The sequence below is a fragment of the Eumetopias jubatus genome, unplaced genomic scaffold, assembly GCF_037043125.1.
Source record: "Eumetopias jubatus isolate StellerSeaLion01/CBP00866 unplaced genomic scaffold, mEumJub1_p1.0 scaffold_16, whole genome shotgun sequence".
Classification (NCBI taxonomy): domain Eukaryota; kingdom Metazoa; phylum Chordata; class Mammalia; order Carnivora; family Otariidae; genus Eumetopias; species Eumetopias jubatus.
The window spans coordinates 71,813,479-71,828,159 of record NW_028274822.1 but is presented as its reverse complement, the minus strand read 5'-3'; the positions used below and the strand labels follow the sequence as shown (position 1 = coordinate 71,828,159).

Genomic DNA, 14,681 nt, shown 5'->3' with positions numbered 1-14,681 from the left:
AGAAATGATAGTTTTATGACCTGGTCTAATCAGCATCTGCTTTGTCAGACTCCTCTTATGTGTCTTTTTGACCAAAACATGGCCTATAGATGTGTTTATTTGGCCCCACACAGAAATACAATTTCTTAAGAAATTTTAAAAACCAGGAGACACTAAAAATACATCTTTTTTTTTTTTTTTTTGCTTCCTTTGGACAAATCACAAGATCTGTGAATCCTGGGCCCACATTCCCCAGAGCAACAATGTTTGGTAATAGCCCTCTGGACCGGCTATGTGTTCCTAGGCCACCACTCCCAAGGGTGTTCCTGCCCGAGGCCCCTTTGCCATTTACTGTCTCATTGCTGGTTATTTTTGCTTGCACCTGGCCCACCTCACTCAGTCACATTCCCTGCATGGCCCCTGGAGCATTGTTTGAGTTTGTGACTCCTGGTTGGGTGGCCATTGCAAATCAGGGACAGGTTGAAGCAGGGTTTAAACCACTGATGAATCGGGGCCCAGATTGGCCTTCTGCCTCAAGGCTCAAAGTAGACATAGATTGATGGTATAACTTCAAAGGCGGAAGAGACACTTCTAAGAGTTTTGAAAGAACTGCCGCTACTTGTCTGTATAACGTCTATTGTACCTTTCAAGAGAATTATATGATGTTTAAATACAATAAATGAAAGTTTCCAGAAATAGATATAAATACTTTGGAGGAATGCTACCAAGTCTTAAATTGGAATCACGTTAAAGAAGTAAGACGAGATTCACTCTTAGAATTTCTTTGTAAAATAAAGAGTACTTTATCATCACCCTTTATGATTTCTGTGTCCTGTATAGTAATAAATGTTTGTGGAAGGAGGGAAGGAGAGAAGAAAGGAAGGAACTCCTTGACGACAGGGATTGGCTCATCCAGTTTCTTTTTTTTTATTTAGTTTTTGTTTGTAAATAATTAGAAGAAGAAACTGCAAAAGTAGTACGGAGAAGTCCTGTGTTAGATTTCCCTAATGCTAGCATCTTCCATACTCTCGGCCAATCCCTCATTCTTATTCTACATATTAGGTGTTCAATAAAGTTTATTGAATGAATTCGTTTGCATATAGAAAATGAATGTTATCAGCTACGGATTTAGCTGGCTAGTCTCTTTATTTTTTTATTTTATTACCTTTGAATAGGTAGTATATGCACATGGAGCTAATTCAATAGGTACAATGGGTAGACAGGAAAAATAGGTCTCCCTCGTTTCCCTGCTTCCCAGTCACCCAGATGCCTTTCCAGAGGCGACTGTTTATCCATTTCTTATGGATAAACATCCATTTCTCCTTCCACGCGTAGTTAATGTTTGCAAACCCTCATGAATCTTACCCACTCTCCTCCACTATAACATACCATATGAACATTTTTTTCACTTAGCAGTATATATCGAAGATCATCCTATAGAAGTTCATAGAGTGCTTGTTTATTTTTTAAATGGCTACTGAATGGGCGCCTGTGTGGCTCAGTTGGTTAAGCGACTGCCTTCGGCTCAGGGCATGATCCTGGAGTCCCTGGATTGAGTCCCGCATCGGGCTTCCTGCTCGGCAGAGAGTCTGCTTCTCCCTCTGACCCTCCCCTCTCTCATGTGCCCTCTCTCATTCTCTCTGTCTCAAATAAATAAAAAAAATAAAAGGCTATTGAATAAGAGTCCTATTATATATTAAGTCGGTATACCTTTATTTAACTAATTCCCTATCGATGGACATGTAGGTTATTTCTTGTCTTTTACTATTAAAAACAACGCTGCGGTGAATATCCATGTCTGTTTTTACTTAGTGCAGATATAGTGTCTTTAGGTACTAAGAATATGTTTATGGATTTGAAATCCCTATACTTCCCTCTTTGGTCATATAAATAGGACACTGATGGTGGAACATTTCCCAAAGCTTTGTGCGGTTTTTGGCCTAAGTCAGTGAGATTTGCCAAAGGTCTGGCAGCTTTAACTGATGCTGATGCACCTGCTCTTGGTTATTTTCATCTGAGCTGCGTTTGATCAAGTAGAGAAAAGAACAAGATAAGTTACGCTCAGGATGTCCTAACTAGGGATGTGCCATGAAAAATAACGGATGGGTTTGCCTTCTCTTCATCCTATCACTCAACCCAGTCCTTGCTCTTAGCCAACAGGTCTTATCTCTTATTTGAAGTTATTTCCTATCTCCCCTCACTGCCCATCAGATTTTGGTGAAATTACATTACTCAGTAAGTATCTCCGTTTCTAAACAGCTTTACAACTGGTGAGAGATGAATTGTGTTACCTTTGTGTTGTGGGCCTGTGTTTTACTCACCATCTATTTCTTTAAACAGAACTTTAAAAATTGAAGTCAGTTTCTTTTTTGACCCTTGTCTAGGTTTTTGTTGCAGTCCTTGAGGGGAAGGACTGTTGCTCTTCTCCACATTCGGAATTTATTTTGGTCCCATGAAGTCCAGTGCTCCTAAGCAGCTGTTGGTTAACAAGCTGCCCCAAATGTCTGAAAAATGGGAGGGATACAAAACGATGAGCTTATCACTCATTCATTTAGTCATTAATTCATGCAACAAATATGTCTCGAGTGCCTACTCTGGGCCAGGCAGCCTTGGCCTAAGTCAGTGATCAAGACAAGATCCTTGCCAATATAGAGTTTGTTCTCTGGCATGTGTGTATGTGGGGCGTGGAAGAGAGACAGAAATAAGTAAGCAAATCATTTAGTATGTTAGAAGGTGATAAATGCCACAGGGGTGGAGAGCTGGGGGCAGGCCAAGGGAGATTGGGATTTGGGGAGAGGGGGCACACTGACATTTTAAACAGAGCAGCCTGGGTCCCAAGGGTGTGAGATTTGAACTAAGCCTTCAAAAGAGCAGAGAATAGCCTTACACAGTATCCTGTGTGTAGGTATATGTGTGTGTGTTTTCATGAAAATACCACTAATGGCAAAAAAAAAAAAAGAAAAAGAAAATACCACTAATGGCTTTGAAATTTTTTAACAACTATATTGAGATATAATTGACATACCATTAAATTCATCATTTTACAGTGTATAATTCAGTGGGTTTTAGTATATTTACAGAGTTGTGCAACCATCAGCATTATCTAATTCCAGAACATTTTCATCACCTCCAAAAGAAACCCATTAGCAGTCACTACCCATTCCTGCCTCCCTCCAACCTCTGGCAACCACTAATTTACTTTCTGTCTCTGTAGATTTGCCTATTCTGGACATTTCATATAAATGGAATCATACGCTATGTGGTCCTTTGTGACTGGCTTCTTTCACTTACCGCAATGTTCTCAAGGTTCATTCATGTTGTACCTCTGTATCAGTACTTCATTCCATTGTATGGATATATTGTTTTTATTGACTTGTTCATCAGTTGATGGTGACCTTGAATTTTAAATATTGCAAAGTGTCATGGGTGGGCTGTAGTAATTGACTTCCCCCTTAATGACTGGACTGTGCCACCTAGGGGGAGATACAGGACTGATGTTGCCCAGACCCAGCCAGCGCTGGTTCAGCTTGGTTCTGAGGGAACTTACAAAGCAGCTGTACTCTGAGCCCTGCTTTCCCAGGTGCCTCCCTCCTAAGCAGAAACTCTGGGTGGTCCAAATGTGGCAATGCAGATCCGTGGATTTTTTCAAGTGTATTTTCTATTCCACATTTTGAAAATATTTTTTCTACTCTAAAATGTAACCTTGGTAAGTTGTTTGCCCAAGACAATACTCATTGAGTTTTCTTTTCGTCTTTTTAATATTTTGGGTGTGGTAGCAAGTAGAAGCAGATCATCCTAACCAAATATTTGCGAATATCTGAACAAAGCCATTTTGCTGAGAGAAGGAAAAGTCCACCGAGAAGTGGGAATTGAATCTCAATTTTGAAGGAAGGGTTCGATTCTCATAGGACTAGACGAGGACAGAAAAGGCATGTTCCAAAGAGGGGTGGGGACTTGAAAGGTTTATCTCCTGGACGATTGGGGACCCCTGGGCCCTGGAGCACGTATTTGGTACATTAATTTGGCAGCCATCATTCTGTGCATAAAGACTGATGGTGTTGGAATACTCTGGCCTTCTGCACACGGAGAGACTCAAAGTTTCAGAACCTCTCTTGGAGTGTGTTTGAGTTACAGTCTTTGGGCTGCAAAAAGATGAACTCCATCAGAATTCCATGGCTAAATGGCCCCCACCTCCGCCCCCCAATTGAGTAACTATCTTAGCAACACCGTGGCAAGAACCAGACGCGTCCCGGCACGGCTGAGCTGCAAACGGCTCTGACCCGCGGGGGCTTTTCCCATTCGATCCTAGAGGTGGGGGTGAGGGTGGAGAGCCGGGTGCGGGCTCCTGGGAACTATGGATTGGGGCCGCAGAGCCGGGAAGGACAAGGCCCTAACTACCGCACGGGACCAGGAGGCGTGGGGCCTCCAGAGAGAACGCAGTCGCCTGGCAGCAGGATGCTGTCAGGGTTCCCGCCGAACTCTGGCAACCGTAAGGAGAAATGTCTGCCGCCGGGGGCGGAGCGCGGATGAAGGGGTGGAGCTAGAGCGTGGGGGCGGAGCGAGGATGAGGGGGCGGGTACAGACCAAGGGAGGGGGCGGAGCGAGGACGATGGGGCGGAGCAAGACGGTAGGCGGTGGGCGGAGCGAGAACAATGGGGTGGAGCGCAGGCGGTGGCGGGCGAGGGGCGGGGCTGGGACGAGGGGGCGGAGCGAGCTCGGGGGCGTGCCCGGCCGTCGGGCCGCCCCCCACCGCGCCCGCCCCGCCTTCCCGCTCCCCCCGGCGGCAGCGGCGGTCGAGTGCGGGGAGGGAGGGGAGAGCGGGTCACGACGTTGCCGGGGCGGGGATAACCCCTCACGTGGAGCAGATGAAAGGGCCGCGGCGCGACGGCCGGGGGAGCCCAGCCGAGCCTGCGACCCACAAAGCCGCCGCCGCCGCCGCCGCGATGGGGCTGTGAGGCGTCCGCCCGCGCTCGGTCCTCCGCCGGCCCGCGACTATGCCCGGCCGCGCCCGCCCTCCGCGCCCTCCCGCCGCAGGACCATGAGGCCGCGCTCGGGCGGGCGCCCAGGGGCCCCGGGCCGCCGCCGCCGCCGCCTCCGCCGCCGCCCCCGCGGCCCCCGCGGCAGCCGCCTGCCGCCGCCGCCGCCGCTGCCGCTGCTGCTCGGGCTGCTGCTGGCGGCCGCGGGGCCCGGCGCGGCGCGGGCCAAGGAGACGGCGTTTGTGGAGGTGGTGCTCTTCGAGTCGAGCCCGAGCGGCGACTACACCACCTACACCACCGGCCTCACGGGCCGCTTCTCGCGGGCCGGGGCCACGCTCAGCGCGGAGGGCGAGATCGTGCAGGTAGCTGCCCGCCGCCCGGGCCCCGCGCCGCCGCCGCCACAAGATGGCTCCGGGGGCTGCGCCCGCCGACCCCGCCGCGGGCTGGCGGGCGGGCGGGCGGACGGGAGGGGCGGCGAGGAGGCCGGCGGCATCCCTCCCCGGCCGGCAGGCGGGACGTGGCCTCTAGCGTGCCGCAGCGGGGAGCGAGTGCACGTGGGGGCTCGGCCTCCTGTGGGTCCCGAGGGCGGGAGGGGGACCCCGGGTCCGGATACCCACGTTGGGGCGGCCCTCTTGGGCCGGTTGGGCATTTCGGTTTGCCTCAGGTGGAAGTCCTGGAACTACCTGTTGAATGCCAACTTTGGAAAGATGAGTGATGAAGGATGGGGTGGCTTGTTTCAGGTCACAGGCTTTGCTTTCCATCCCTGCATGTTCTTTTTGAGATTAGCCAGGTTTGTCTGCGGCTGTACAGCATTAGGTTCTTTCCTGGAACCTGCCGCCAGCTTCACCTGGGCGCTGACCTCCCAGCAGGGCTCTGGACAAGCAGTAGCAGGCAAGGAAGCAGGGGGAGCTGGCGGAGGAGTGGGGATCGCGAGTGCCCTGGAGTGGCCGTAGAAGGCAGCCTTCGCTGCGTGCCTCAGATTACAGAGGGTGGGAGGGAGACTGCCTGCCCGCTCCTGGGCCAAGGACTTCTGCGGAGGGCCTGGAAGTCCTGGAAATCGGGAGACAGGGTCGCTCACTGACAGGGCCTCCCCACCTTGCTCCCAGTGAGAGAGGTCTGCATTCCAAAGGGAGCTGGCGAAGGAGAGCTTTTATAAGCCGTGCCTACACTTTGGAGGAGGGACTGAGCTGGGTAGATGCCTTCCCGCTTCCTTGGCTATGATTTTATCAACTTGTTAGTAGACTGCCAGCGCACTTACGGCGGTTAATATGCATGCCTCGGATGCGGGCGATGAAACGGTTGGCTTGATTTGGAGCCCTTTTGGAGGTGATGGGATGGCTGCAGGGCTCTAAGCTTGGGGCCTTGTGTGCTTTACTTTGGATGAGTTATGAATGAAGAGAAGGGAACTGTATAGATGATTGCATAGCAGCCTCTTCCTTTTCCCTCCCGTGGTGCATGCTCAAAGCCCTGCGTGGATAGGACAGGGAGCTGTGCAGCTTGGCTCCTTAGAGGTGTGTCCTTACAAAGCTGGGGGAGGCACCCCTGCCAGGCAATTAATCAGCAGCATTGCCTCACAGAACTCTTATCCCCATCTCTCTTTTTTTTTTAAGATTTTATTTATTTATTTGACAGAGAGAGACACAGCGAGAGAGGGAACTCAAGTGGGGGGAGTGGGAGAGGGAGAAGCAGGCTTCCCCGCGGAGCAGGGAGCCCGATGCGGGCTCGATCCCAGGACCCTGGGATCATGACCTGAGCTGCAGGCAGACGCTTAACGACTGAGCCACCCAGGCGCCCCGACTCTTATCCCCATCTTAAACTTCTGCAGGGTAAATAGAAGGGGAAACACATGTTTGAGTCCTGTGACTACATATGTTAAAGGCTTTTGGACTTCTTTCCTTGCTCATGTTATAATTATGGTCTTTAATTTGTAAGCTTTAGAGAAGATGGTCTGCTGAAGATTCCTACACATTTTAGTGGCAGCCTTCAAGAATAGTTTGAATCTTAAAGCTTGTGACTCCTTGTTTCTCTTTGAGGCTTTCACTGTGCCCTGATGGCTTTAGAAATGTTTGACTTACAGCCTTCTAAGAGAAAAGATGTTTTAACATGGCACCTCACTTTTTGAAGAAGACTTTTGAAGTTTGCGATTTTTATCTGCGGTGTTTTAAACTTGGGCTCTTTGTCCACACTAGTTTGTCTGGCGGGCTATCCATTATGGGTAGTGCTGGGCTTTGGAGATAATCTTGGGTTCACCATTTAATACAAAATTAGCAGTTTAAGCACACCATTTGTAGCTATTTTATCCTTGTGAGTAGAGCGAGAATGTATGAATTTGGCAGAAGGAATCTATTCTCTTTTGAATCTTTTTGAAGTGCTTATCTAACTCTTTTGAAGTCCATTAGCCGAGTGCCCCCCCAATTAAGTCAACAGTTGCTAAGTAAAGAAAAATGACTTAAATGGTATTTAATAAGTTGATTTGTTAAGCAATCACTAATAGGTGTCCTTAATTCCTTTGTAACTGCACAGTGTGTTGGTGAGTTTATCTGAGCTGTCTGAATAGTCATTTCTTGGTGTTCTCACTCCATATCTTTAATAACTTTGTTGTGGGGGCCTACTTGCAGAACCTCTCAAGTGCAGAGATGGAGCTCAGCGTGGCTCTCAGGGCTGTGTGTGTACAGAGGCTGGCATGCTTTTATTAGTTCTTCCAATACTGCCTGATTGCAGTAACTGGCGTGGCCCCTGTCAGCCCTGAAACGTGTTTTTGTAAGGGAAGCTGGTGTTTCAGGACCGCTGAGAGGGAATGTAACGTTTTGTATGAAAAATGAGAAGGTAGAAGAAACAAATTGGTGTTCAGCTTCAGTTTAATCATGTTTTCGAAGTGCCTTGTTGAACTTTTCAAACCTTTTATTTACTATCTTAAAATAACTGTGTGTGATTTGCTGTTTAGTATTTTATGGTCTTCAGAGCAGAATTCATTTTCGTGTAACTAAACCTAAACAGTGCCACTGAAGCATTGTTTATTTTCACTGGGGTTCGATAGTACTGTTGTTCATGGTTAAGGGGAGAAAAAGACCTGTTCGGGAGTCTAGGAGTTCTAAGATAGGAAATTGGTTTGTATTACTGTTTTTCCTCCCTCCCTATTATATACAATGACGGGAGATACCTTATCATAGTCTGGTTTGCCCCAGATACTTCTAATTAGGGTACCTGTTTGTCATTTGCATGCATTAGGGGAAGGGGGGACCTGGTTAAGAGTGTGTGTGTGTGTGTCAGTGTCAGAGAGAGATAGTAATTCAAACCTTGGGATTAGTCACCAGGATTCTTGCTTCTCTTCTTGTGCATTTTAGGCTTAAATAACTTTCTCAAGGTCACCAGTGTGCTCTGTTAAGAAGAGATTTTTTTTTTCTTTTTTGACATCTTCATCTGTGGAAATAGTGAAAACAGTGTGTGGATATGAAATGCTATTAATTATATTATCTTATTTATTCATACAGCACTGAAGTCCATTTGCTCATAGAGTGTCAGGCATACAGTGTGAATGCTGGAGGAATTACAGTTCTGTCATTCTGAAGTGTGGAACTTGAAAGGGTTCTTAGACATATTGATACATATTTCATCTTTGAACCAATTTGTTGCTCTTATGAGATCATTATCTGAAACTTTCAGACTTGGCTGCACAACTCACATGGTTAGTGATGTTAAATAAAGGCCTGATTAAGCACTGGCTAGTGGTATGTGGATTGGTTAAACAAACAAAGAAAATTTGCATCACTAGAGATGAAAGATTGTTTTAAAGTGGAAAAGCATTTTTTCCCCCCTTGAAGTCAAATATTTAGAAACGCTTGAGAAATTCATTTGTAGAAGGACTCTGAATGATAGGTTTTGTGTAGCTCTAAAATTGGCCTTTCTGTATCCTGGGTTAAGTGTTGAATGGTCTTGAAAGCAGAGGAAAGTTGAGAATATTTAAGAACTAAGCCAGTGCCTTTAGCTATGAGGGGTTGGGGGAAGCTGGGTAGTGGGTTAGAAGGGCTGAGTGACATCCTTAAATATCCAATATTAACTAAGGGCATCACAGAGAATAATTTTAGGAAACTAATTTTTCTGCCTTGTTTCCCTGTCAGTGTGTTTCTGCAGTTTGGTATTTGATCAAATCCTTTTCTTTTCATCTCCATTTTAAGTTAAGAGGCCTGCCTCTAAAAATTGTCTTTGCCTCATAAAACAATTGTGTGTTGGCAGCTGATCTGGATTTACACAGAAAGAGATTGCTGACTGTCTTGTCAAAAGGGCCTTCATAGGTTAAAACCAAGCATTTGATTTTGGGGAAAACATTAGGGCTGTGTTTTGTGACCTTATGAATTCTTAGGGGCTCTTATTTTCTGCCTTGTTCTCTAAGATCCCATGGGAGCTGCTAATGCAGCGCTGAATGGAGGTGCAGATGGGAGTGGGAGGTTTAAGTGTGGAATCTGCAGACCAGAGGGAAGGTGGTGATGGCCTCCATTTATTGTGTACAGGGCACTATGCCAAGCACATCATGTCTTTACTCATCGCCTTCTGACTTTAACATGGAATTAGCAACTACTGTTAACCCATTTTACAGATGAGGAAACTGAGACCGAGAAAGGCGATTTGATTTACCCCATCCCTCACCCAGCTAGCAGATGATAAAACCTGGATCGAAACCCAGGTCTGTCTGGCCCCTTTGCTTCTGTTTGTTTGTTTGTTTTTTAAGATTTTTATTTATTTATTTGAGCAAGAGAAAGAGAGAGAGAGCACAAGAGGGAAGAGGGTCAGAGGGAGAAGCAGACTCCCCGCTGAGCAGGGAGCCCGATGCAGGACTCGATTCTGGGACTCCAGGATCATGACCTGAGCCGAAGGCAGTCGCTTAACCAACTGAGCCACCCAGGCGCCCCCTTTGCTTCTGTTTTTGCCAAATATGTAGAACTTGGCTGGTTAGGTTTGGGCATTAATTTGAGTCTAATTTCTAGCAATCTAGTATAGGGGTTCTTTTTTTTTTTTAAGATTTTATTTACTTATTTGAGAGACAGAGAGGGAGTGAGAGAGAGCATGAGAGGAGAGAGGGTCAGAGGGAGAAGCAGATTCTCCGCTGAGCAGGGAGCCCGACGTGGGACTCGATCCTGGGACTCTGGGATCTCGACCTGAGCCGAAGGCAGTCGCTTAAGCAACTGAGCCACCCAGGCGCCCCTAGTATAGGGGTTCTTAACCTCAAGTTCACAGACTTCCAGGGAGGGCCTGTGAACCCTTGAAATTATATGCACGGTTATATACACAATGCATTTGTGGATGTACTCTTCTCTTTTTCTGAGAAGATACAGTTTTTCCTCTTTTGGGGTTCTGTGCTGCCTCTTCTCCCCAAGAGGAAAAAGAGAAGCACTGATCTAATACCCATCATCAAAGAGTCCATTCCTAAGAATTTGGAGTGATGTGGGGCTCAGGCTGGCAAGAGTTGTAGAGAAGTCTGCAGGTCTGTGTGTCTCCATCGGGCATATTCATCTGATAAATGTTTATTAAAACCCTATTTTCAGACACTGTATTGCTGGTTTTTGGAGTCCACAGTCTCTTATAGAGACAGACTTGTGTATAGATAAATGATAATCCTTCCCAAGTGGGTTTCCCCATGAAATTGAGCCCTTAGTTCCCAAGACATCCATTGTCTGTAATGAATTAACTTCTCTCCTGGGCATCCATCTGGTATTAGTTAAATGCATTATCCTTGGGTGAAGTGAGAAAATAGCCCCTCAAAGAATTTTTGCATTTAGCGCAAGAAGGTGACAATCTGAATGCAGCATGTGGGAGAGTAGACTGTAAATGTGTTCCTTTTCATCATTTCCTTGAAAATGAAATGGAGCATCTTTCGATGTTGAAATGCCTTAAAAACAACTCCTCACGCCTTCTCTTGTGGCCTGTGGCCCCATGGGCATGGTCTGTTTGTTTTTACTCATCCCTGGATCCATCCCTGGGTCCCCAGTGTCTGCCACTTATCAGACACTTAATTGGTGAATGAATGATGGATTTAGAATGGACATCAAACAGGCAATGGGTCTTAAGGGACTTGAGTAACTTCCTTTGACGTGGCTAATACATTCTGGGATTATCTTTCCTTTTTGGTTGATATTTCCAGAAAGTTGCTTGATTAAATGGAAAGAATGGACCTCTCTCTGGTTCTGGTGGACCCACTGGTATTAAAACTACAGATTGCATGGGAGTAACCTGTGTGTGTGCATGTTAAGGGGCAGGATACCTGACAATATAAGGGTCTGTAGATGTTCTTTACTTGATAAAACATGGAGTATTGAGAAAGCTCTAATGTGGACAGCCATTACGGATGGACAGAAACCCGTGAAGAAGAGTTTACAGCCCAACCCCAGTGTCCGTAGAAATGACAGTCAAAGTTTGGTATTCAGAATCCTCATTAATTTAAGTTTGTGCCATGTGAAAACTTTGCTTCCTGTTGGCATTTCCCAAGTCTGGAGAATGTGGATTTACAGTTCATGACAAAAATGACATTTAAATCAATCTTGATAATCGGAAAAACAGATTCAGCCCTTTAATGTGTGAGATAAGGAGATCCAGAGAAGTGAAGTGCCTTGCCCAGGGCATGTGGTGAGTAGAGATGACCCTGATAACTGTTTGGGTCTCTAGACTCCCAGGCTTGGAGCCTTTCTCTCCTTTTCGGCTGCACTTCAGCTGAGCGTGCCAGGGAGCACAGATGCAGAAGCACGCTTTAGCATCAAGTATATCATTGGGGAAAGCCAAGCCTTCTTAAGTAGTACTTTGGGTTTAAATGGTTGCTTTTCTTTTCTTTCCTTTTTTTTTTTTAATTTTTATTATTTATTTGAGAGAGATTGCACACAAGCCGGGGGAGGGGAAGGGCAGAGGGAGAGGGACTCCCACTGAGCAGGGAGCCCAACACGGGGCTCCATCCGAGGACCGTGGAATCATGACCTGAGCCGAAGGCAGATGCTTAACCAACTGGGCCACCCAGCTGCCCCTAAATGGTTGCTTTTCTCCTCTGATTTAAATTTTGTGACTTGCTCAGTCTTTCCCTCTGTCAGAGCTTTATAAGACAGCTACTGCTATATCTGTGCCAATCTGCTTCTCTGTGCCAGGCTCTGGGCACGGTGCTGTGCTCACATTTAATGGGCAAGCTAGACAGCATGCCCCAGGTTTTCAGATGAGGAGACTAAGCTCCGAGAGTGAAGTTACTTTCGACATCACTGAGCACGTGTGGGGTAGGGCTAAGATTCACAACCAGGGCTATGTGATTCTAAGCCATTTCTGTTTTTACAAGGCTGCTTCACTTGGCACTTGCTTCTGCTTGGGATGAGATGATGGGAATTGATGGTGCAATTTGGAGTCAGGTATAAACCCAGGATCACTGACCAAGAAGTGAGGCTGTAACTTCAACTAGGAAAACGCTCTACGCTTACAGAGATTTATTTCCTTCTCTCATTCTAACTGTTTTTCCCATGAAGGGCCAATCTGCCAAGTTTGGGAAGAGGGACCGATGACTTGAAGTATACAACTGTCACTCAATGGCACATCTGTTTTTTGGCTATTGGGAAAGTGGGAGTGGCCATAAGTGTTCTGGCATTTAAGGGATTTCTGGTGTGAGACACACCTCCTTTCTGTGGCTGACTTTTTAGAGCCATTTCGAAGTCTGCATCGCTTTCTCCAAAGAGATCATTGCCTAGGTTCAGTACCTTTCTGACTTTGCATAGACTGCTTGTTCCTTGTTTGATTTAAAAGATTGCAAGAACCTAAAGCTGTGGATTCTCCCTGCTCATTCCATCCTCCTGGCTGTGAAAACCCACTGCAGGTGCCGTATTCTTCTGTTGACATTCACTGCTGCCTTCTGTCCACCAGACCCCGGGCGAGGTGAGGTAGCAGGTGGGGGATGAATAGGACCCTCTCCCCGCCCACAAGGAGCTGAGTGTAGGGGGCAAACAGCATGCAAACCACAAGTCTTCCACAGTAGGACACATGTACAGGAGACTGAGGGACCAGGTGGTGCAGGGTGCGAAGTTTAGGTCTGGGCAACCCATTCTGAAGAAACATGTATGTAAGGACAATAGTATGTGGATTTGAGCCTTCTGGCCTTTTCTGACTCGTTTTTACCTACCTTTGAGGTTAAAGCTGATAACCCCTTTGTGGAGACGTGCCTTTTTATACCTGTCAAACAGGATAGGGAGGAGGTAAAGGGTAGAGGTTCTTTGTTCCATTTGTAGCCTGAATGAGATGTTTTAAAGTCTTGACTTTTAGCAGCTCTGTTGACTTATGATAGTGTGAAGAGAATGAGGTCAGCTGGCCTATTGTGGTTCGAGGCAGAGCATTTTATTTTTATTACCCTTAAGATGTGTTTTAAGACTTGGTATTTAAAAAAAAAAAAAAAAAGACTTGGTATTAATCCCCCCTTCTCTCTCCAGCAGCCAGTGTGATAGGGTTGTTCAGAAACTCAATGTGTAGACTTGATTTGGTGAAAATAGACTTTGAGCATCCTAGCAGTTTGATTTAAAAATGTTATGTGGGAATGGGGATTTCTGTGGTGAAGGTGCTACATTTTAAAAATGTAAGGGTCGGGGGCTCCTGGGTGGCTCATTCAGTTGAGATCTGAATCTTGATTTTTGGCTCAGGTCATCATCTCAAGGTTGTGAGATCAAGCCCCACATTGGGCTTGAGCTGGGCATGGAGCCTGTTTAAGATTCTCTCTCCTTCCACCTCCACCCCTCCCCACTTTCTATAAATAAATAAACAAATAAATAAAATAAAGGGGACGCCTGGGTGGCTCAGTCAGTTAAGTGTCCCACTCTTGATCTCAGCTCAGGTCTTGCTCTCAGGGTCATGAGTTCAAGCCCTGCATTGGGCTCCATGCTGGACATGGAGCCAAATAAATAAGTAAGTAAGTAAGTAAAGATCATGCTCAGTTGGGTGTGTGTAAGGTCTTATCCAGTGCTGTAATAATTTGATTAAAATTTGATTTTTTATTGTTATGTTAATCACCACACATTACATCATTAGTTCTGGATGTAGTGTTCCATGATTCATTGTTTGTGCATAACACCCAGTGCTCCACGCAGAACGTGCCCTCTTTAATACCCATCCCCAGGCCAACCCATCCTCCCACCCCCCTCCCCTCTAGAACCTTCAGTTTGTTTTTCAGAGTCCATCATCTCTCATGGTTCGTCTCCCCCTCCGACTTACTCCCCTTCATTCTTCCCCTCCTGCTATCTTCTTCTTTTTTTTCTTAACATATGTTGCATTATTTGTTTCAGAAGTACAGATCTGTGATTCAACAGTCTTGCACAATTCACAGCACTCACCATAGCACATACCCTACCCAATGTCTATCACCCAGCCACCCCTAAAATTTGATTTTTTTACTTGAATTTGAGTATGGTAACTTGCCAGCAGACATTTATTGAGTTTGTCCTGTGGATACAGTGTAGAGAAAAATATAGCCTTTTCTGCACCCATGATATAGCATGTGCTTTTCAGATGTTATTTCTGAGATTTGTCCCATACAAATTTGGACAGTTGAAATTTGCCCCAGAGGAAACTGAGGCTGAGAGTTGAGGTAAGCACTTTGAAGGGTCACCTAAAGCCGAAGCTTACTGACCTGCTTGCCTGAGAACTTGATGTATTTTGGTAGAGAAGGCAAAAGTGTTAGGATAGATTCATTTTTCATTGCTTCTAGTCAGGGCCAAAATCTTC

At 46.3% G+C, this 14,681-nt stretch overlaps 1 protein-coding gene across 1 annotated transcript in view; it reads left to right on the top strand.

The window, feature by feature from the left end:
* Positions 1 to 5,017: 5,017 nt before the first annotated feature.
* Positions 5,018 to 14,681, top strand: part of ZNRF3 (zinc and ring finger 3) — a 148,638-nt gene continuing 138,974 nt past the window's right edge. Inside the window, exon 1 of the mRNA XM_088019452.1 lies at positions 5,018 to 5,317. Coding sequence (XP_087875578.1) covers positions 5,018 to 5,317 — 300 coding nt within the window. The remainder of the gene's footprint in view (positions 5,318 to 14,681) is intronic.